This window comes from Psammomys obesus, unplaced genomic scaffold (assembly GCF_907164565.1).
Source record: "Psammomys obesus unplaced genomic scaffold, mPsaObe1.curated_primary_1811, whole genome shotgun sequence".
Classification (NCBI taxonomy): Eukaryota; Metazoa; Chordata; class Mammalia; order Rodentia; family Muridae; genus Psammomys; species Psammomys obesus.
Window position 1 is genome coordinate 3,917,655 of NW_026586816.1, and position 24,576 is coordinate 3,942,230.

At 39.4% G+C, this 24,576-nt stretch overlaps 1 protein-coding gene across 4 annotated transcripts in view; it reads left to right on the forward strand.

Moving 5' to 3' along the window:
- Ralgapa2 (Ral GTPase activating protein catalytic subunit alpha 2) overlaps positions 1–24,576 on the forward strand; it is a 259,063-nt gene that overhangs the window by 105,610 nt on the left and 128,877 nt on the right. For all 4 annotated transcript variants that reach the window (XM_055602595.1, XM_055602598.1, XM_055602597.1 and 1 more), the window contains exons 19-23: positions 2,985–3,075; positions 4,358–4,534; positions 14,046–14,239; positions 15,023–15,121; positions 15,345–15,500. In XM_055602595.1, coding sequence (XP_055458570.1) covers positions 2,985–3,075; positions 4,358–4,534; positions 14,046–14,239; positions 15,023–15,121; positions 15,345–15,500 — 717 coding nt within the window. The remainder of the gene's footprint in view (positions 1–2,984; positions 3,076–4,357; positions 4,535–14,045; positions 14,240–15,022; positions 15,122–15,344; positions 15,501–24,576) is intronic.

A 24,576-nucleotide genomic window follows, 5' to 3' on the forward strand; every position in this document is an offset into this window, starting at 1 on the left:
GGAGGGAGGGGTGCTCTAGCTTGACTGCTTCTTCTTAGTTCCCCTTAACTGCTTCTTCTAAGTCTCATTTGTTGAATCTACTTTTCCTTTATTAATTGGAAAGACCACATCTCCGTCATATATACTGTCTCCTGGATATATCAGCCTTCATTTGCTTCTTGGGTGTTTTGTCTTGAACAGCATCTTGACAACCATAGTCCTGTGTTCACTTCTTCTGGTGGAAGTTTTCTACTACCTTTTGTCTTTGTTTGGTATTGAGATTTTTTTTTCTCTATCTTGTCTAGTTGTTTCTTGTTGGTCTTTGTCATTGTCCTCAAGTTTCATTGCAGAGCATCCAAGTACAGAATTCATGTGGCAAATACATTTGTTCATTCTGGTAGATGCTATGTCTGTGCATCCATGGATGCCTTTCTTCTGCTATTTTAGAGGAATCTTGTAATAATGCCTTCAAATACTATCACCCTTTTTTTGTTTCAGAATTCTAGATAGAAATAGACTTTCTTACCCTGCCTCCCATGTGTCCTAAGCCTCCTTTCATGTTTTCCATTCTTCTTGGCTCTATGGTTGCAGTCTGGGTTATTTCACCTAAAAAAGTGTCTTCTGTCTTTCATCAGTTCAATAATCCGACCTTTGGAGCTAGCCTTAGAGGTGCTTCCTACGAGCCTCAGAATGCAAGCAGAGTTCCTGTGGATCTAGTTTTGCACTTGTAGGGGGTTTGTGCTCTCATTCTTCGATTGAGATGGTGTTTGTGTGTGTGTGTGTGTGTGTGTGTGTGTTTACCTCACAAGTATACTTTTGCTTCAAAGTTCAAATGGATTCTTTTAAATATATCTGTAACTTCTAATAATCTCTTTTTACTTGGTCATTTCATTCCATCTTTTAGGCTTGTAAAATGCTCATAAATTTTAGTTCTAATTTTCTCTTTGATATGCTGAATTCCTCTGGGCATTGGAATCTATCTAGGGTTTTTCTGATACTCTTATGGCTGGCGGTTTGTTTCCTGAGTTGTTTGGTGACCTTTGTGAGTTACCCGCTTGGCTTATCTGCATCTGTGGAAAACCTGAGTGTCGAGCTTGAAGAGGACTCTTTAGGAAAGCGCTTGTATTTTCATCTTCAGCAATCAGGAACTGCTGCTTTGGTCAGTTCTCTTGCCACTAGCAATGATAGCACTGGCTTTACCCTTATAATAGGTCATTGGATTGCTTTGAGCTCTGTTTATGAGGATAGCACTTGAAGGTCTGAGCTCCAGTGTGAAGTGAAGTGGATGAGTTCTACAGTTGGGCATCTTGTCTCTCTAGAATCAGAAGCAATGAGCCCACATTCTACTTTGTAGTTAAGGCAATACCATGAGTCTCTTATTATTTGGGTCACTTGATATAAAGCACTTTATTAATGTGTGTAGTAATTTTCATATAGCATGAGTTTTGTAAATACTTCATGACTTCCTTTTTCGAAGACTAGTAACTCTGATTATACATTTTCTCCCTTTTTATTCGTTTGCTTTAACTGGTTCTTGAATCTCAGGCTTTGGGACCTGGGCATTGTTTTTGTTTTATATCCTTTGGTGGAGAAATGTTTCTATCTCATTCCTGGCTTTCTTCTCTGTCCCACCATTTTGGAATCTTTTTTGTTGTCCATTTAATTTTCTTTGACTAGTCAGCCCAAAGAAATAAGAAACCAGAAATAAGACTGGTTTTTTCTTTCCACTTTTCTCCCTGCCTCTATTTGTCAACCATCATTCTCATTGTTCTGTGACTTAACTTTCTCATGCTCACACACACTGTGGAAAGCTTTAGTCCCACGCTGCAGCATTCTCCTTTTTCTCTCTCCTTCCCCTCCTTAATAGCTGCCCTCACAGTTCCATTAGCAGGTCTCTCTTCTCCAACACTCACATGCACAAGTACTGGAATGGTCCTTCTGGTTGTGGTGTAAGTACACTTGGCTACTGTCCAGAATGTGTACTTGCTCCTATTGTCAGTATTGGTCAGAGTTCTCAAACTCATGTTAAAGTCTCCCTGCCCCCTGCCTCTGTCACAGAGCCTGTATTTCCCCTCTCTTTCCTTCTGGCTGCCCTGCATGGCCTGTTATAATCAGCTCTCTTTCCTGCATGTAGATCTTACTGATTACCAGTTTGTGCTTTCTGCCTTGAGTTCCTGCCTGTCTTTTCTCTTCCACTTCATGTCTGTTACCTTCTTGCATAGCTCTAATGTAACTGTCAGCTGACTAAGCTAACATTTTATTTTATATACCTTTCACAGAGAGTATGTTTGCGTATTTTGCTTATGTGTATTATTTATTTTGTGTAGTTTGTGTATGATTCAAGCAATCTATACGTTGCTAGACGATACAAGTTACCTCCTGATTTTTTGTCTGTTTTGTTCTTTTGAGACAGGGTTTCTCTGTGTAACCTTCATTGTCCTGGACCTCGCTCTAAAAACCAGGCTGGCCTTAAACTCTCAGAGCTCCACCTGCCTCTGTCTCCCATGTGCTAGGATTAAAGGTGCCACCACCACCCAGCACCTTCTGATTTTTAAGCGTTTGTGTGTAACATAAGGTCCAGTGGTCACCAGTGGTCAGAAAATTCTGTAGCACAGCAACTAGGAGGTTTCTGAGCAGCCCTTGGAACTCTGGGTGGATTATGTATCATTTGTGCCTAAACATTCATGGGAGCCCAGGCCTCCTGGAGAGCTGTGTGTGCAATTGACTAGAGAAGCAAATCAAACTTTAAAATAAACCACTTCCACAGGATTTGGCATCCCTTCTCTGTATATCCCTACAGCTATGTCAGCTGACTTAGAGTTTCCGATCTTAAGAAACAGAAGTTAATTATACTAGTCTGTGAACACATCCTTCAAAAGGAAAATATCATTCAGTGTTTTACTACTCTTATTGCTCCTTTTATTAAAAAATAGGCTAGGAACTTAACAGTCTGGTAAAAGTTTCAACTTTCTGGTAATGAAAGCAGCATTTCTTTTTGTCTGAAGATCTTGGTTCGAAGGAGCAGCAGTCCTGCTGAGCTGGATCTGAAGGATGATTTACAACAGACACATGGAAGATGCAGGGAGAGACAGAAGAGTAAGTTCCAGGAAACAGGGTTTGCTCATGCTTGCTGCAGAATGGGCCTGTTTTAGTTTCTTCTCTAAGTGGAGTGTTATGTTGTAAGTAGGCATGAGGTGGTTGTGGGGAATAGTTTTGATCTAGGAACTTAGAAATTATGTACTTAATCCAGTTGGTAAAATAGTTTTAGTCAGTTACCTGTACAAGAGGCCTGTCTCTCCATACCTGTGCCTTTCTCCAGGTGAGAGGAACAAGAGGGACTAAGGGGAACAGACAGACCCATAAGGGAAAGCCTCCTTTCCCACAAAGTCCCCACAGAGAAGGAACACAAAGAGGTACACTGAAGTCAGTGGGCAAGTGAAAATGAAAATCTCACTGGACTCCTGAGACATTGTCATATGCCACAAAGTCTGGGCCCTGGGCTCTCTTCTCCTGTACTCGGAGGCATGCTGGGCTGGCCCTGGTGCTGTGTAATGGAGCTCTTCCTGTGCCCTGCCTTCCCTCTCTGTTGCCTGTAGCTCTGTGGAGGATGCTATCTGAGAGTAAACGGATGGGTCATCTGCTTATTGAGATAACATTTGTTTTTTGTTTTTTTTTTTTTTTTTTTTTTTTTTTTGCAAGTGGATAGAGGCCAGCAGTAGAGACAGCACAGCTGAGGCCCTATCAGCAGCAGAAGGAAAGGGCTGACTGGGCATTGTTAAGAAGTAGTCAGGTGACCTCACACAGCAGAATTGTCTCGGTTTGTCTTGTGCCCCATTAAATAAGTAACTGCCTAAGTCTTAAAGTCTCTCCATAATTACATTGTGACAAATTTAAACTTCTAGTGTTTAAAGGAGTGGATTTCCAGTGTTGCAGATCTGTAGTAGCAGGACACCTCGTTCTGGGATCTGCCCATATGATTGAGCCTGGGGTTAATATTGGGCTTGAAACGCTAGAGTGAATTTGCAATGCTGTGAAGTCAGTTACCGACTACTGTGTCTCACTGTCTTCTCATGTTATCAATGGATCCTAACAGGAGCTAGGACTTGGTGTAACTTTGGGACGCATGGAATAATTGAGTAAAACAAGACTAGAATACTACTTCATGAAGCCTTTTAATGCCTTGTATTTGGAAGTTCCATTTTTGTTAAGCAGGTGTCTATCAGGGATACTACTGAACCCCAACCAGCTTCTTCATGTTCTGCCCAAACCCCTAAGCAAATCCTGTCAGCTGTGTAAGTGTTGTTACTTACATAGAGATAATTTTGAACCTTATCTTCATGTAGCTTCAGTCTCAACCTTTGGTTGCTCTGTGTGCCAGGTGAAAGTACTTGTAGTGACACAGCTGTGGGCTACAGCAATGAGCCAGAACTACCCATGAATGCGTGGCAGAGCTGTGAAGAGGACCCGGAGCTAAGCACCCCCACGGATGCTGTGGCTGACTCTGATGCCCGCCATTGGTTACAGCTGAGCCCTGCTGATGCTTCAAACTTAGCAGGTAATTGTTGCAGCTCTAGTCGCCTGCTTACAATTGCTTATGAATTCGTAAGAGTCTTGGATGGAAAGGGCATGGAAACTGGGCAGATGTAGAAGGAAGCCTGCCACTGCCATGCTTTTGACCACTGTCTACCATTGGAAGAAGTGATGGTACCCATTACCAAGGCCTTGGAGGCAGACAATAATAAGTTCTTTTGTTTTTGATTTTAGTTTACAGGTACCACACATGTAGAATGAGACTGGCTTTCTTATTACAAAATTACTAAAATTTTTAGTTATCATAAAAGGTTTGACATACACAATATAAAGTTAAGGCATATGTGAGATAATGAATCATTGTAATAGAGAACAACAGTGGGCTATTGCTACCTAACTTAAGATCTAGAAGAATGCTGGGATCACATCTGCTGTCTCCTGCCAGCAGCCTGCAATGCTGGCCCCATTAAAAAAAAAAAAAAATTCCTGTAACTGAGGAGATGTCCCAGTGGATAAGAGTTCTCATTGTGACAGTGTGAGGGCCTGTGTCTGAATCTCCAGAACCCATGTAAAAAGCTGAGTAGGCAGGATTTAGCTCCAAGGAAATCCAGCCTTACACTGACGATGCCCACAGAAAATAGTGTTCATCTGGAAACAACCAAGAAAGGTCAGGGAACAGATGACAGGTATTTGGAGATAATTGGAGCTGAGTCCTCAGCCACCTCATCTTTGGTAGTTTTTAAATGCTTTGCTGAGAAGCTATATATATATATATGTAAAACTAGTAATGTGACAGTATTTAAAATAAACATGAAGATCTGTCAAGAGAAGGTACCCTTCTGGGGTACCTGCTGCCTTCAAAGAGAAGCAGTGTATCTTCTAGGGAAGATTTTGCCTGTGTTTATTGTATGTGATTGGCTGTAGGCAGAGTGTTATGGTCGTGTTGGGTGAGACAGTGTTAGCAGGTGTGTAATGGGTTTGTCTCCTCTTTTCCCTTGTTCATGTACTTTGTAATGTCAGTGTTTATATGACTGTGACCTTGACTTGCTTTTCCTTAATAAAGAAGTTATTAATTGAAAAACAGAAACAAAAATTTAGTATAACTCTGCAGGCCTTTAGCTTTAGCATTGTGGGCAGAGAGAGACAGGTGAGTCCCGGAACTCACTCACAGCAGAAGAGGCAAGCTCCATTCCGGGAACAGCTCAGTTTTAAGGGATTGAAATAGAGAACAATAGAGGAACACACCCAGCCTCTGGCTTCTTCATGAATGCACACAGGCATGTGCGCTCCCTCACACATACATCTGGCACCCATGCCACATACGTCCAAATAAGTAAACAAATCGATATAAATTCCCACTGGGCATGACGGCCCACACCCGTAATGCCAGCACTTAGGATGGGAGCCAGGAAGTACATAGGAGATAAAAGCCCGTTTTTAAATGCTAAAATCACGCAAAAGTACAAAGAAAGGCTAAAATTTCATTTCAAATGATTTTTCTTAGTCAAGCAAAGTTTTTAATTTTCATTGTGGTATAAAACCTAAATTTACCAACGTACCTGATATTTTTGGAATTCCTTGGAATTATAACCTTAAAGTGTCATACAATCAGCACAAATGGTATTGGTAAAATCTGTGTATAATAGGTAATGATCTTGATGTAAATACTGTAAACTTCTAAAAGGTTTAAGAATTCTAATTCTGTATGGAATGCAGACTAAATCTCCCCATTTCTGTTTTGTGAGACCCAGAGAAGCCATGCCATCCCACTAACAAATACAAGTAAGTGCCCAAGATGAGATTGGCTGTGCTGTTTCTACACTCCCCATGGTATTGCAGCTAGAATAACAGCTGTAGCGTCCTTTGAGGGCTGTTAATGCACTTACTTAGGGCCAGTATATAAGAGTCTCACCGTGATGGTGGATGATCTAGTACTGATTCTTACTTGATGCAATTATTTTTATTGCAGGGAAAGAAAATTGGATGAGTGCTTCTTTTGTTAGTCCTTGGGAAAGATTAGTTTTGATCTATTTCAGAGTATGCATTTGACTACTTAGTATAGTGAGCTGTGTAACTCTGTATGATATTCCGTGTTGCGATTAACTCCTCCAAATACTTTCTTCTTCTTTGAAATGCTAAAGTGGAGAACCAGTACACATAGTTCAAGAGTTCATCCTGTCAGTTGTGGAAAGGACAAATTGTAATATGATGAGGCTTAAGGATTATCACAGTTCTGAACCTAACTTTCTGTTCTTAAGAGAACAATTTCTTCATAAAAAAAAGAAAAAGAAAAAAGAAAAGAAACTCTTGTTAACCTGATTTTTTAGAGGTACAGAAAGAACAAGCCATCTATCTGACAGGACTTAGGCTAGTGGCTCAGTGATAGCACTTGCCTAGTTGCTTAGAATGAAGAGGTCGGGGCAGCTAATAGGCTGCTTTCGTAGTTGCTTGCTGTTTAAATCATTTCACGTAACTGAAAACAATGACTAAGTTTATTATGCATTGTTCTAAAATATACCCGGGCTATGTTTGATCAGGTATATTAATATATGTAAATAAAATGGTGGTAATTAGGAGAAGAGTTTGTTTTACTTGTCGCTAAACACAGGAGCCACCCAGGGAATCTTCAGGTTCAGTCAAGAAGTAGAGAAAGAAAATATGGGGACCAAGCTCTGTTGTCTTTTCATCTGGAAAAACAAAGCCAGGGCAGAGTGAGCAGCCTGCTATAAGTGGCCTCAGTAGGCTGTCTAGTTAGTGAGGTAAAAGAAATAGAGTCCTTACCTTACAGCGTGCCTGAAGTCAGTTCCATGGGTATAGAACTCTTAAATATGAAAAGGAAACTTTAAAAAAACACTTGGAAAAAATGTCTTTTAAGAAATAAAAGAGAGAAAGAGAGATGAGGGCAAGGGGACCCTGCCTATGATCTTGGGCTAGAGAGTGTTTCTTAAATGAGAAAGGAAGACAAGCAACAAAAAGCTAACCCTAAGAAAGTGGCAGTGGTCTTTGGTTGGAGAATCAGTCTTTTTTGAGGACCAAGGACCATGCATGGAGATAACCTAAAACCCATGCACAGATGTTGCCCATGTCAGTTCAGGCTCCAAGTGGGTTTCCTAGTAAGGGGAACAGGGGCTGTCTCTGACATGAACTCAGTGGTTGGCTCTTTGATCACCTCTCCCTGAGGTGATAGGCTAGGGTCAGATGGAAGGGGAGGAGGACCTCCCCTATTAGTAGACTAGGGAAGGGGCATGGGAGGAGTAGGAGGAGGAAGGGGGCTACAGCTGGGATACAAAGTGAATAAATTGTAATAATTAAAAAAAGAAAGAGGCAATAGTTCAACTTCAGCAGAGAAATCAAAGAAAGTTTAAAAATTCTTTAACTAATTATGATCCTAAAAGACAAAGCCCAACTTTGATGATCATTCCTTTCCAGGTTCCTATCAGGTTTAAGATAAGATTTGATAGGAGACAGCCAAAGTCTTGCTTTGGGGGAGAGGGGGAGCAGTGTCTTCTGATGGATTGCGAGCTCCAGTTGGGAGGGCAGAATCTCTGTTGAGTGCACAGAATACTCCTGACTCCCAGGACAGTGTCGGTAAGACGGGTCCTTAGTAAATAACCCAAACCAATGAACAATATACTTTAAGCTTCAGATTACTATTTAGCTAAAAGTATTAATTAAATTTTAACCTTAAAATCATCAGTTAATGTAGTTTCAGATCTTTTATTTAGTATATTTATTACTGACCTATACGCAAATGTCCCTTATAGGAAATCCTTTTAATTACAGCTGCAGGTGTGAATTGAACACTGTTCTCCTACATTGAAGTTGATTTTTAGAGACAGTTCGTCAGTGCACACATTATTGGTATTTTACCATCCTCTGATATGCCTGTACATCATGAAATAATATAAAGTCAAATAATAGTGAAGGCTACAGTAGCATGTGTAAACCACCTTCTCAAGTCTTTAAATTGAGACTAAACAGTAATGAAATCAGATGAAGAAAGTTAAGCTCCTATGGCACAGAATGCCAGCTTCTACCCCAGTCTTCTGATCCCAGAGCTGGTCCCCTGGCTTTTCTGTTTCTACAAGTAAGTTGTTAAACAAGAGTCTGAGTGGTGATATCATTTATTTTCAAAAGAAAAAGTTGCCTTTACTCAAACTCTGCCAACTCTACATAAAATTGCAGCTAAATGAATTGGCCCTTTGGTAATAAGTTTCTATTTGCCAGTTAAAATCTGTTCAATAATTTCAACTTCCTGAATTTTATATTTCTGTTATAATCATGAATGGATTTGGAGAAAGATGATAAAATTTTACATTTGTTTAAGAGTCCATGCTTTAATAATTTTAAAAGCCTCTATAACATGTAGAAATAGTGAAACAAAAAGATATAGGCCACTAATGAAAACAAAGCAAATATTTGATATTTTGGAGGTGAACATGGAATTTTCTAAAATCTCTTAAATCCCTCTTTTTAATCAAGCGTTCCTTCATTGAGGACCCGTCTACACGTAAAATGTCAGCATCTGTTCTGGAACTTGTGCCACCAGCCGGATAATTTTGGGCAAAAACACTTTAGCTCATTAAAATCTTCACAGTAATATTGAGAAAAATGAACACAGCCACGTGAAAACCTTCTAAAGAACTCACATATTTTGATAGCGGGTGATGTTGCCTACGATTTTAATCTCTGAGACAACAGTGGTTCCTGTATGCAAAGCAGGTTGAAACAGATTTTCTGTGTAGATCTTTAAAGCTGAGGGTCTGTTGGTTGGTGGAGGCACGTCAGTACAAGTGGTGGGTGGGTACAGCCGGCATGCATGCAGAGGTGTCACTTCAGGGCGCCATGTCACCGGGATGCTGGGGCTGAGCTCACTCTGTGTGGCTGCAGTCTTAAAGTTGGGGAATTAGGATGAAGCAAAGCTATGAATCACCTGATTTTCATACCTACCACTAAGGAATTGAAGCAATGGCAGTCTTATTGAGAGAAATAAATGCCATAGCATGCTCCTAGTTCCTCCTTGAGGGCTTGTGTTGAGTCGTAAGCATTCATTAACACGTCCTCATGTCTTTGCAGACAGTAGCTCCTTGGCACTGTACTTGATTTTACAGGAGGAGTATCTTCTGAGACATTATAAAAGTCAGAAAAAGAAGAGGACCCATGATTAGGCTTTACCCTCTGTGCCTTCAGTTTTCCAGACATGGTCTGAAGAAATTCTGGTTCAGATGTCTGTACACGTTCTATGTCTTCTCCAAGGAATATGTGGTGTTCCTCTGGAGGGAATAGACTCATTTTCCCCTAAGAAGCATCAATGCTCCTGAGGATAGCCTTCCCATGACACCCCCTGTCATCCCTGCCGAATCTTTTCTCTCAGTGTCTGGGGAGCTTTGCATCAATAAAAAACAGTTGGATCCATCTTGGACCTGCTTTCTCCTTTTCAGACTCATTCCTCTGGCTCCTTGCCGGCCTTCTTAGGGTCCTCAGGTGCCTCAGATACAGAGATGCGCTACATTTTTTTTTTTTTTTTTTTAGATTAAGCCTTTAAAAAGGCAGAAATTAGTCCATCTTTATTTGTATGAGGTAAATTGTAGACTAATTTTAGGATAATTATGTAAATAAGAATGAATACTATATGACAATAGAGAGAGAAAATACTTTCAGAAATGGGAAAACTCATTAAATTCTCACCAAATACTCAAATGAGAAGCAGAGCAAAGATGGCTTAAACAAAGAGCAAGATTTAGGCATAAGGCAAACACATTAGCTACCACAGTAAGTAGGAACGAATACTTTAAAGCAGAGAAGACCACTGGTGTAGTTCTGTGTAGCCAGCTGGGTAAAATTTAAAGCAGAAATTATCAGCAGTAGCAATAATTCTACATTTACATGAACTTGCCAGCCACAAGATATATGAAGCAAGATCTGAAAAAAGACATGAGAAACTACTGATAAAACAGTCCTAGGAAGAAATCTTAATATAAACTGCCATTAACTGATAAGTTAAGCAAAAAGAAAACTACTAATAAGAATAAACAAAGCATAATACAATTAGTTCAGCTGAGTGGACACACACATTTTATATGTGTGTATTTGGCAGACATGTATAGTTTTTAATTGAACAGCTTAGAAAGCACACAGCATGTAAACCAGTTGGTCAGTTTGTATCAACAGAGATGCCTGGTTTGTACTATAACACATTCTGTGATTATGATGAATAAAGTAAGAATAACAAAAAATTTTTAAAGGAAAATGAGATACTAAAAACCATAAAAGTGTATGTTATAATCTCTAGAATGTAGCTGAACTCTTTTATGAAGGACAAAATATGACCTACTGTACATCTATATAAGTAGATTAAAAGGAAACTAAGTCCCAAAATTAAAGGAAAATTGCATAATACCATAGAATTGTGAACTGAAAAGCTAGTAAAACTTCGAGATTACATGAGTGTACTAGAAAGTGAAAAAAACAAAAACACGAAAGAGGCAACGACCTAAAACAACCTTTATAAATAACAAAGCTAGATAAATAGGCAAGATGGATCAAAGAAACAGTATGTGGGAAAACACAAATACATGGACAATATGATCATTTAGATAATATCAGAGGTAATTTGAATAAATTTATAAAAACAAGGGATTATTCCTAGCTGTACTTAACTGCAAACTGAAACACTTTCTTTTCCAACTTGTTCCATAGAAAAAGAAAGCTCTCTGCCCTCTTCCTATCTACCTGTGCTACTTTGATAACAAATCCAAACAAAAATCAGTATGATAAAAGCAAAGTTAGAGACCATCTTAGTAAAACAGGCATATAAGCAAAATGTCCTAAATGAAACATTAACAAAGGGAATAAAAACAACAGAAAAGTATGTCAGAAGAGAAATGGTCCTCCCCCATAAAAACAATGTCTTAGTTTTACTTCCTATGGCTGTAATTTAAATACCCTTAAAAGCAAGTTGCGGGAAACAGTTTATTTTAGCTCATAGTGGGGAATTCAAGGCAGCAGGAACTTGAAACAGTCATACTGCACCCACAGTCAAGAGCAGAGAGCAATAAATAAATGAAAGAATGCCTGAATTTAGATCACTTTTGCCTTTCTTATGCAGCCCAGGACACAAGCCTCAAAAATAGTACACCCACAATGAGGCTATCTTTCAACTTCTGTTACTATAATTAAGACAAGCTCTTCAACAGATATGTTGGCTGTGGTTTCCCATCCTTTAATGCCAGCAGTGGAATGGACGGGTGAGAGGGGGTTGCTGAGCTTTTATACAGAGAGAGAGAGAGAGAGAGAGAGAGAGAGAGAGAGAGAGAGAGAACTTCGGGCAGTCTCCAGAGTGGGAGGTTGAAAACCAGAATGAAAACTCTGGATTGCTAAAGGTTTGGAGACTGTTCCTCTCTATGGGTGTAATTCAGAGAGAGGCAGAACTGTAAGAAGAGGGTTTCACTGCCCAAAGAAATTCAGAAGCATGAGAAGTGAGGAAATATTGTGTGATGTGTTTGCTGTTAGCTACTGATTGTTCTATAAAGAGTGTAGGAGAAAGCTTCTTGCTATGAGCACTGCAGCATGCAAGTGCCTTCCATGTGTTTCTGTCACTTGAAGAAGAAGGAGGAGGAGGAGGAAAAGGAAAGAAAAAAGGAAGAGGGAAGAAAGAAGAAAAAGAAGAAAGAAGAAGAAGAAGAAAGGAAAATTTGTGGCCTGGCAAGATGCTCAGTGGGTAAAGGCACTTCCCGACAAGCCTAATGATGTGAGTTTGATCATCAGGACCTATGTAAATGTAAGAGGAGAGAACCAACTTCCAAGAGTTGCCTTCTGACCTCTGTACATCATAGCTTGTGCATGCACAGATACATAAATATATAAATAAATAAAAGTCACCAAAAAACAATTTAAGGGGCCAACAAGGAAAGTCACTTTCTACCAAGCCAAAGACCCGAGTTAGATTCCTAAGACTCATGTGGTAGAAGGAGAGGACTGACTCCTGCAAACCTATCACCCTTAGAGTTTCTTGGTTGCCTGTTACCATGGTGCATGTACACGCCCACACCCATCCACCCACTTCCTCCAAATTTCACAGACAAAAAATAAAATGATTTTAGGAAGTGTGAGACTTGGTCAGTTAGGTCTTCTCCAGCCTTTAGCTACCCAAAGCAAGAGGCTTCCAAAGAGCAAACTTCTGTATCTTTGGTGGTGCCTGTATGTCATTGAAGTTATTAGACATTTGTTTCAGAGTATGAAACTTTTCACTTCATAATTACCTGTGTATTGGAACATGATGTGCTTGGGCTTTGGACTGCTAACTCTATGCCTCTGTCCAAGGTCCTTTGCCCACACAGGCTCTGATAAGCTACCCACACTACAACACTGTCCACTTGCTCACTTTGTCCAGGCATGAATCACACGCTACTGCATGCTTAATATATTTAACTGACTAGGGAAAGGCCAGTGAAAACCTCAGCTAGATACCACCCCTTTCCTAGTAGAATGGACATAGAGCTGAAACTGTTATAATGAAGTCCTAGTGAGGATGTGGAACAAAGGGACACTTTTGGGCACCACTCAGAGTGATGCTGACTCTATTGGTTCGTGGAAATGCCACTTCAGAAAATGGCCTCAGACTCTCTTCTTCGCTTGAGCATGTGCAGAATATGCACTTGTGATACACCCAGGATCTCACTCTAGTTACTTACCAAAGAGAAATGTCAATGTGTGTTCACACAAGCACACCCGCATGTGAATGTTCGTGGCAGTTTTATTCCTAGCTGCTTAAAATAGGAAGCAATCTGAATGCTCTTCATCAGTGAAGAGATGAACTATGTTGTCGCTCAAAGTGGAATGTTAATCAGTGTCAGAGGGAACAGACTCCCACCATACACACTCTTATGAATGATTCTCAGGTGTGTTCTGATAAGTAAAAGAAACCAGGTAGAAAGGCTAATTACTAGAATTCAATTTCTGTTAGGTAGTGGAAGAGGCAGAGCAGTGGGGACAGAACACAGCACAGCGGTTATGAAATGCTTATGATAAGGAATGGGGCTGTGAAAGGGCTGTGCTTCCGACTGATGAAACTGAGCCTTGTCTTGGTTATGGGCGGATGAATGGTGTCCGTTACGTGACTGCATGAATTCCTTAGACCTAAGGAGGAGAAGCTTTCTTGTACACAAATTCTATGCTCAATAAACTATCAAGACCAATGCAAATGTCTCTACCCTGAGACTTTGGGTTGCCTACTGTCATGGTACCCACCCTACTCAAAGTCTCTCTCATCTTGCCTGCTTCGTAAGACCCTTCACACCATCACCCCAGGTGTACATTGTTTCTTGTTGGGCTTTCAGTTTGAAAGAATCAAGTGTTTGACCTTTTAAAACGGACTCTTTTTTCTTCTGTTCTATCAAATTCTGCGCCATTTTAAAAATCTTAATTGCTAAGAATTCCTAAAATTTTAGCACAGGTAATTTGCAATAAGACTGAAAAGCTATGATGATGAAATCGAGATCATGTTGGCAGAGTGACGTCCATACTTCTCTCCACAGAGAGCAGAGAGTGCCTTACAGACGACTGTAGCATAATTGCTGGAGGGAGCCTTACTGGTTGGCACCCAGACTCCGCTGCCGTGCTGTGGCGAAGAGTCTTGGGAATCCTCGGGGATGTGAATAATATCCAGTCACCGAAGATCCATGCCAAGGTTTTTTGCTATCTCTATGAACTGTGGTACAAACTGGCCAAGGTGTGTTACGCTTTTACCTCTTAAAAACAGTAATCCAGAGAAATTAACATACATCATTTAATATATAAACTAGTGACTGTGTTCTGAAGTGCAAGCTAGGCATTTAGATGACGCACATTTGATTGCTCAAGAGTAAATCATAATATATATAGTTTTAATACTTTACTAAATGCCTTAGAGTTATTTCATTTAGTACAAAAGTATATTAGTAAAAGATATTAAAATAGGATAATATGTGATTTCATTATTCATTTTAGTTAAGTGATACTATTGTGAGTATACAAAGTTGGGGAAAATATAGAAAAGCATGAAGAAGATATTTATATGCCTATTTTATAGAACAACCAATATTAATATGTAAAACGTTTATTTCCATAGATAAAAAAACATTTCATAAAACTAAGCTTTTAGAATATGTACAGTTTTGATACTAAATATATATTTTCTATCATTAAATATTTTTCTAAAACATGATGTATGTTTACATAGCATAATATATGAAATCATTTCTTATCATTTGTAGTTCGGGACCTCCCTAGGAATTCACATGCTTGAAAAGCAGTATCATTCTTTTGTGTTTAAAGCTTTGGCTACGTGTAGTAAGCCAGACATACTTTAAAAGGACAAGAAATCTCATGATAAAAGAAAAATCTGTAAATACTACATATTTCTCATTCCTCATGAAAAAAAAAATGGAAACAGTTTCTTGGCTATACAAGACAGTATTGCTGTATGGTTCTAAGAAGTAGAATGTTACCTTCTTAACCTTCTCTTTTGAACTAGATACGAGATAACCTAGCAGTAAGCTTGGATAACCAGTCGTCTCCGTCGCCTCCACTCCTGATTCCACCACTCAGAATGTTTGCATCATGGCTATTTAAGGCAAGTGTTTATTCTTTTATTGCAATTTCCTCTTCCTGTCGGAAATTGAGTTTAAAAACTCAATTGCCCAAGACTGCATGTTTTGAAGACAGTCTGGGTCTTACTACAGCCAGTGCATCCCATATCTCCAAACAAGTCTTGAGAAAAACTGAGAAGTAAATGAAATGTTGAAATGCTCTGCATCTGGACTTGATTTAATCTAGAAACATCATCTCCTTGGCAGGCTACTACTCTGCCAAATGAATACAAGGAAGGCAAGCTGCAAGCCTACAAACTGATCTGCGCCATGATGACCAGACGCCAGGATGTTCTGCCAAACTCGGATTTCCTGGTGCATTTTTACCTTGTGATGCACCTGGGATTAACCAGCGAGGACCAGGTATCCTGTGACTCCTTTATCATGGTGTGCCACAACGGGAAACCGCTTGTCACACTTTATATGTACCAGGGCTTTTGAAAATATACCAGAAAGGCTAAAATCCTCGGTGGCTTCCACTCTTTATACATAGGTCTTCAAAAATGTGATCAGGCTTATCACATTCTTGCTTCTTCCCCCACTGACTCTGCGTACACCAACTAAATCTGAATTTTATTCTGAAACCCATGTGATCCAGTCTCTGCCTTTGTTGTCAATTTCACAGTACCATCTCAGCCTGTTTCCCTGTGTGGTTCTCTGGCCAATTTAAAAATACTTGGAGATTAGTGTTTTAGTTGTTGGATTCTTTTTATGAGGTACAGTTTCTTGTGAATTAAAGCTCTTAGTATGATATATTTCTTCCAAAGAAATAGAAGTTTTGGTAGAAACAAAAAGGCACAAGTCTTTCATGAATGCTCTTTGTAGATCCTGGATTTAGGATTATAGGATGTGGCCAGTACGTGGTCTGCCTCCCTTGGGAAGTCCCCTAGCACTTGAGAGGGACAAGAGGAGTGATGCAGATGGGCCTGTGGACTTTTGAAAACTGTTCTTATTATATTCACTTATTTCTTTTGTGTATGTGTGGGGGTGTGGGCCCATGAGTGCCACAGCTCAAGCAAGGAGGTCAGAGGACAATTTGCAGCAGTCGAGTCTCCTGCCATTTGGTTCCAGGGAATTAAACTCCAGATTGGGGCGAGCCTGGCATTTGTTTGTTTGTTTCTCTTCAGAATGTAGTTGAGTCTTTAGAATGTTCTTGGAGTGCTTGAGAAGTGCCCCCATATTCTCTGGTTCCTGCTACAAACTCTGAGCTGTAATCGCTGAGCCATCACCATGCTGTCCTGCTGGGTTGTTCCGCTCGTGTTTACTCTGAGCAACACTGGAGCACGTTGATGATAGGGGCCGAGCTTGGAGCACAGCTTCATTAACTTTTTAAAACAGATGTCTAGGTGACAACGTTCTCTGCTTAACTATTCCCAGCTGCCCCTACAGGTAGGAAGAAGCATCTCCCACAGAATGATGTCATGCATGGCATGTGGAAGCTTAATGGGTAGCAACAGGAAAGAATACCTTGGAATGTAGTACTGGGCTCCCTCTGTGTAGGCGCCGAAATAGGAAAGTTGACTTAGCAACACTATGTTAAAGGAGAGATTTTTTATTGAAAATGTATTTGGAAATATTGATCAACTGTAGAATTTCCTGATATAATAAAAATAAATCCAATATCAGCACAAAGCAGTAGTTCTTAGAGTGAGTATGTTAGGAAGTCCCACAAAGGAGTGAGTTTAAAATGGTATTTCTGTTTGAAGATGCACTGTGTGAAGAGAAAACAATAAAGCATGAAGTAAGAATGGCAGTGTTAAACTCACAGTAGGGTATGTTTTCATGAAGTGTTTTAAAAATATCTTACATTCAGGAAAGGTGTTGAAATTATATACTTAAAATTGTCTTCACATTTTTAATGTACATCATGTTTTCAGTTAAATGAAGACAGTGCTCTTTTGTAGATTTGTTATAAAATAATGTAAATCTTAAAAGACAGCCCAATGCCAGCAGCAGTCCCATTGTGCAGATGTTAGGACAGAATGGAGATATCATCCATTTCTTCTGTAATCATCCTATTGTGTATGCCAGCAGGAGCCTGGGTTTTTATGTGGCTTTAATAGAATTAACTATTTTTCTGTTCTTTTTTAACCTTTAACCTTAAAATAAAATAATCTATTTTATTTTAAACTGAACAAGTATTAGTATATATTTTAGAAGCCATGATTGTCTGTCAAACAGAATTACCCTAAGTGAACTTTATTTCTTTGCCAGAAGAAACTTACACAGTCTTTCTAATAAAAGAAGCCTTTCTCATTTAAGTAAGAAATGTCTCTGCTTAATTAGTTTAACTCTTGGCCCACATGTCTAAGTAGATCATGGTGGTTGTTTTAGAACTTATATGTACTTCTGGAAACACATGCTATATTCATTATAAAAAGAAAAGAAAACATTTACTACAGAGAAGACAGTGAACTTTAATTTTTTAATTGGTAAGTCGTGCACCTGTGGCTGATACCGTGTCAAGGCTTGTTTTTATTCTATGAGAGTCACAAAGAAGCACACTTTCCTGTATCATGGCATGAAAAGGATTTGTTTATGCAAAGGAAGAAGTCTAAAGACTGTTGTTCTTAACAAAGTCTCAACCATTCCATTTTATCAATAAAGGCTTCAGAACCCAATGCTGGGGTGAAAGCTCAGAGAGCCAGAGGAAGCACCCCACTGACCTTTCTCCTCAGCTGATGTCCCAAAATGAAGGTGCTTTTCCATGCCATTTCAAAAAAAAAAGTATTCAAAGTAAATGGCTTTCCCTTCTACTTTGTGTGTCTCTCTATCTGTCCTCCTGACGTTTTCTTACTCTATGGTTTTTCTTATGTTCACTCTCTCAACTGGTGGCTTGTTCCACCTCTTGACCTATGGTTGACTTGATGTAATCCTGTTTACAATATTCAAGCAGAAAGCTCTTGGATTAAAGGTGTACAGTTGAGACACACCTAGAAACAGGTTTTACCAGTGAATAACACAATCTCAGGGTTTACAGTGTGAGCAGATATCCTGCAACAAAAGACTGTCCTTTGCTTTAAAAAGAAGTAATACCAAATATTAATGTTTGCTATTTAAATTAAATAAGTTATATAAGTAAATATATACTATATAAATATTTAAATTGAAATGTTAATATTTTAATTTAACCTTTACTAGTTTTGCTTTACAAATAAAAACACAAGGTGTGTTTTTTTTCCTTTGGCCTCTGGGTGGCACACTTGTCTGCTTCAACTCAGCTGTATGTTTTAAAACTGTTGAAAGAACCAGAACCCTCTGAGTGACAGTATGTGCAGCATGGTGTTTTACAAAATGCTCTCATGAATTTGAGAGCATCAGGAATTGTATCCATAGTGCTTAATATAATGCTAAGATGCAAACAAGTGCTAAGACATTTGATATCTTCTCAAGCATAATGATGCTTGTAATAATTGAGACTCAAAGTAAAAATCGTCCATAAAATATCTATCTCGTAAATTGCCCTCTGGTCTGTGTACAGTCATGTAAAAGCATGGCTTCTTCTAATATAATATCAAATTTGTTATATAAGTCAAACAGCCAGGTTTCCAAATGTAGTATTTCTACAAAATTTGTAGCAGTGTTAGCTATTTTACTAGCCGACACATTGGCCTTATCAGATAGCCTTCCTCTCTCACTATAGTGTTGGTTTTTAATTTGCACAAAATTGAAAAAAAATCCGTAAACTGGAGGGTTTTTTTTTCCCATGATACAGATTCCCACCCCGACCCCAGTTTTTTAAGACAAGGTCTCACAATGTAGCCTGGCTGTCCTGGAGCTAACTATGTAGATCATGCTGGCCTCCCAAATGCTGGGATTAAAGACATGCACCACCATGCCTGGCCCTGGATTTATTTTTCAACACTATTAATCTTGTCACTGGTTCAAAGCTAATTAGGATCATAAGCACCTCCACAACAGTGATCAATTATGAACCCTGTGTGACTTGCAGGGTTACTCAGTCAGCCCATGACGGATCTTCCTGTTGGCCTCTCTGCTCAGTGTGGAGTATCGGGGTAGAGGTAAAGGGTGTTCATTTCTCCTGGATCCACAGCGCCAGACTGTGCCAGGAACAGGGTGGTGTTCCACCCTGATTGTTTTTCACAGGTCACTCGGGTAAACATCACGACCTGCTTATGAATAATGAAAGTTGAAGACATCTTGAGAAATTTGCCAAGTACCACATATTCAAAAGGTTGTTAGAAATCACAGAAAGGCTTTACTTATCCACTGGGCATGTCTTTTTCCATTGGTCGACAGCTAACATATTAATCATACACTCCTTGACCTAATTCCTCCCATGTTTTGTTTTGCCTGGCCATGTCCCTTCCACTCTGTAGTCCTCTTAGAGGCCCCTCCAACCTGCACACACCTTCCCATCTCTCTGTCAGTGTTTGGTTTCTATTCTAAAGCTGCTCCTGGTTGTTCTTAGTTTGTCCTAATGCTTAAGCAGCTTTTCACCTCAGTCTTCCCCAAAATATTTTGACATGAAAGGAGCTATGATTTGGATTTATTAAAAACATTTCTATTAATTTCATGATTATTTAAAACATATGGAAAGATCAATACGTGTGAAATGGAAAAGGACAGTTGAGGAAAGGAATTTTATTTTCATGTTTGTAAGAACATATATCAAAGACTGGAAAGTTTTCTTTTCTTAAAATAAGTAAACTATTTTTTAACAATGACTTACAGATTTACCGTCTTAATGTAATTTAATTTGTCTGTTATACATCAAAGTTAAGTTCTCTTTTGAATGCAAAGCTTACAGTAATACAAAGTTCTTGTAAATTTGCATATAGAAATTTCGGGAAATGTGGATCTTTGTCATTGTAGTCTATAATGTTATATTATCGTCTTTTCTAAGGCAGCAAAAAACAAAAATGTAAAGCTTTCCTCAGGTGAGGAAGGCATATGATTCTGCTCTAGAATAACAGATTTTAAACATCAGCATTATGTTATGATGTAGTAGACTAAAATGTGATGAAGTGAAACAGGAAAAAGCCCTCAGTTGGGCTGAGTTCTAGTCTTAGCCTTTATTTCTTAGCCAAGTCATTTGAGCTCACCAGGCCCTGGTTCATAGGCATAAGAGGGAGTATAATTATAGACGATTCCTTCTACTGGTAATCCTTATGCGAATACCAAAGGCAATGAATACAGTAGCTCCAAGAACCTCCTTTATTTCCTTTTTCTAATAGCTGAAAGTATTACATTTGTTTCATTACCCATCTGTCATCTTACTTTTTAATATAACGATCGGACTGAAAAACATACACTATGAAATTCTACAAGTGGAGAAATGTCTACTTCCTGTGTTGTGGGTCAGACATGAGTAGTGTTTACTTTGCCCTCTAAGCCCATGATCCAGAAATGTTTCTTGTGGGCCGGTGGTCGCTGGCCCACCCTCCACTTGCTTCTCGCCTAACTCAGTGAAGGGTGGTGGGAGACTGAACTCTCTACACGAGGCAGACCCCTTACAGCTGGGCTGGCATGTGGGGCAGCATCTGGAGGGAGCTGGGTCCTCCTGCTTGTGGAGGTTCTGCCCAGACACTAACATCACTGCAGGCAGCGGGGTCTCTGCCAGTACCAGCCTCCTCATGCTGTGGCAGCTGGGTATGTCTGCTTGCTGCCTTTTCTTTGACTGCTGGGATTCATGGTTGGTTCTTTGGCAGTTCTGGAAATTCTGTAAGCCAGCTGACACTGCTGTCAATTCCTGTCCCCAAACCTCTGAAAAGTGGATTGTGTTGTCTGCAGTAAGATCCTGGCATGAGCAGTGAGTGTTCCAGGTTGCTGCTGAGTCCTGGAAATGCGGGACCAACAGCAGTTCAGGTTAGCTCCTCCATCCAGCTATAGCGTTAACACTCAACTGGAGTTTCCTTCTTTCTTTTCTTATAACTTTAGTCACTTGTTTTATAGCCAATAATATATCACTTGTTTCAAGGACATTTTAACCTGCTCTTTGAATGTACTTTTAAACTATAGCAACATGATAAATATATATAATTTGAGGCACTATATATAGAGAATTATTCTACCATAGAAATCATAATAAGTTTATGCTTTTTCTTAACGGATGTTACAGCCTTCTCTCAAGAGGTATATGATGGAATAATATAATAATAAACAGTCGGTTGTAAAAAGATCCCCAGAGGCTCCTTCATGAGCGTAAGACTCACCAGTGAGCTATGAAAGCAAGGTGCAGGGGTGATGCTTGTAAATTGGCCATACCTGACTCTTTTAATAACCCCAGACAGCCTGCATCATGCAGTGACAGGTAATAATTGCATCACCTTTTCCCAAACAAAGAATTGCTCTTTGCTAGAAACTCAGCCTCATAACTAGAACCTTGTATGCTAGATACGTATACGTTCCTCACCACAGTTAAAAGGTAAACTGATATGTGTTCAGTTATAGAAAAAGAATTATTAAACCAAGCTGGGGGAAGGTAGTGGCTTATTGTCTTGTTTCATATCAAGGGAAGCAATTTTAATACTTCTCTATTGTGCTCATTCTGTGTAGCAAGTTTATTTTTACAAAAATTTAACTCAGAATTTTAATTCAGTGCTGGAGTCTACACGATATGATACCTAGTGTGTAATCTTAATGTAATCGGTACAAGAGCTACAGAAGGCTCACCCTATAGAAGTTTCATTTAAAAAGAAATTTAAAGTCATAGTGTTGTTCTCTGGTGGAAAAGGACTAATCTGAATCTATTCCTGTCATAACAATGGGTCTTGTACCTTTATGCTTTAGGTTATGACTTCAGATAGGCCTTAATACGCAGTCTTTATACATGACTAGCTTCATGTTGAGCAATATGAAACCTGAGAACAGGACATAGTTTTGCTCCTTACTAGCTATAGGGTCCCACCTGACCACAACTGATCAGGGATAAGTTAGACTAGAAGACTCTAAGTCCTTTAAGCATTCTTGGATGTTTTGATTTTCTTTTAAACTTTTCTGGGGAGAGGGGCAGGTTAGGGTCACACCATTCTTTCCTAAATATGTTATAAGATTCAAGAACTTTTTTGCACTGAATATTTTTTTCTCACCGTTGATAAAGCATTGGGATTTGAAGGTATGAAATGCATAAATGAGTATCTGTAACATTCATTAACTTGGTCAAAGAACCGAATAAATGACAATTGGGCGTCAAATGTCCTTGTCACTAATTTTTTTTTTTCAAATGACTCAGAGGAGATTGGATTTGAAGGACTTAAATAGTGGCAGGATATACAGGACAAGATGCAGGTTGAGGGGTCACCTGTCACAGTGCCCAAGGACCAGTGACCAGAGAGAGCAGTTTTGATTTAGTGCCAAATAAGTGTGGAAGAAACGAATGTGTGGACATGACTAAGCAGGGCAGCACTGTAAGGAGCCCCAGACTGTCTGGGTCCTCAGAAGAGTCAGATACAGACCATCCAGGCAACACCCTTGAACCTTGCTTTCAGAGCTCACTGTTCAATCTTCCACTCACTGAGTAGTTTTCATCCCACAGATAGTGGAGAACTCTCAATGGTTTTGAGGCACAAAGCTCAACGTGACTTAAAAACATACTTTGAAGGAACTTCTACCAGAGTAATCATGTGAGGTGAATTATAATCATGAGAGAATGATGACAGCAAGAACAGAAAGGGAACTATAGTAGTTCAGGAGCAAGTTAATGAGGGTTAGTGATAACTGAAACACAGATGGGATATGTGTGTACATATACGTTTATGTGTTTTGTTTATATTTGTTTTGTGAATGTGAAATATTGGGGGCAGGTAAGATACTGTATTGAACAGAAAGTGTTCTGACAAAGGAAGAGCATCCTAGCAATGTTCCCATTGCTTCTCAAAGCTAAATTCAGTTCAAAAAGGCAAGATGAGTTGAGAAAAAGAATGAAGGCTGGTACAGTAGGATGGAGTGGCTATACAGATCAGCTCATGGCAGGGCAGGAACTTTGGTTCAGTGGTGAGCGTTTACACAACTCATGCCCACACCTTCCTTTGCCACTGATGCTATAGCATCAGGCATACACACACACACACACACACACACACACACACACAAACACAGTGTATGTATACACACACACACACACACACACACACACACACACACACACACACCAAATTTAGAGTGGTAAACGAATATCACCAAGTAGTGTTCACGGCTTTCTGAATATTTCTCAAATTAAATAGAAAAGTACCATAGAAAAATTTGTTAAACGTTATTTAGGAAAATAAATCTCATTAGACTTTATTCAAGTATCAGTGGCTATGGACACTTCAGCAATACAATTAGATAGAAGGATTTTGCCTTTGGTTTTTCCAAATAGGGTTTCTCTGTGTAGCCTTGGCTGTCCTGGACTCGCTTTGTATACCAGGCTGGCCTCAAACTCACAGCATCTATCTGCCTCTGCCTCCCTGAGTGCTGGGATTAAAGCTATGCATCACCACGCCCAGCTTCTTTTCTTTTATGGCTATATAACTAATAATTATTTTTGTTGAAATGCCAAGTCTACTTATACCTCAATAAGGAAGGTGGAAATATATAGGTGACAGATGGCATAGATTTCAGTTTTGAGGTTTAACATATATGTAATGAACTTGTTTTGTGACTTTAAAACATGTAAGATGATAGCACAGATAGAGAGGAACAAGTCCGTTTGAGAGGCCAGAAACTAAGAAAACTTTTGATTTACTTCATTGGATTTAAGGGTATAAAGTCTTTCTTTTAAGTAAGTGCAATCAATGAAGAATATGAAACATGCATATTCTGCCATTAATCTTTTATGTATTAAACATGACATAATACATATGAATGTAATAGGTAATATTGTTTTTCTGTGACATCTCTGTTTAGAAGCATATTTTATTTACCACAGCCTCCCTCAAGGATCAAGTCACAAGAAACTTTCTTAATGGAGTCTTTGAAGTATCTTGTCTCTTCCCAGACAGAGGAAATGTAAATGTGTAAATGGTAGAAATGGAAAGAGTGGAGGCTTCCCTCTGTGTCAATCCATATTGCTTTTACCTGTCATTGTTTGGGGCAGAGAGTGTAACCAACACAGCCTCACCTCACCATCTGAGAGTCTGGCTACCAGTTTTAGAGCAGGCTTTAACTGTTTGCTGAGGTGGGCTACGCAGCTTCTTACTATAGAAGTGAGTCTGGTGTTGGGGGTTGGGGACAGTCTGCCCCAAGAAGATCTTTGGCAAGATATTTTTGGTTGTCACTGCTGGGACAGAGGCCCAGGGACATCTAGTGTGTAGAAGCATAATCCACAGGACCCACAAAGAATCTGTGACAGAGAATAGTAACAGTGCTGGGGAGGAGAATTCCGCTCTAAAAGAGCACCTGAACATGTGACACGGGCCTGAGAGAAGAGCCAGGCAGCACAGGGGCAAAACTTAGCAATCACAAAAAGTACATGAGACCAGCCTTTTTTTTTTTT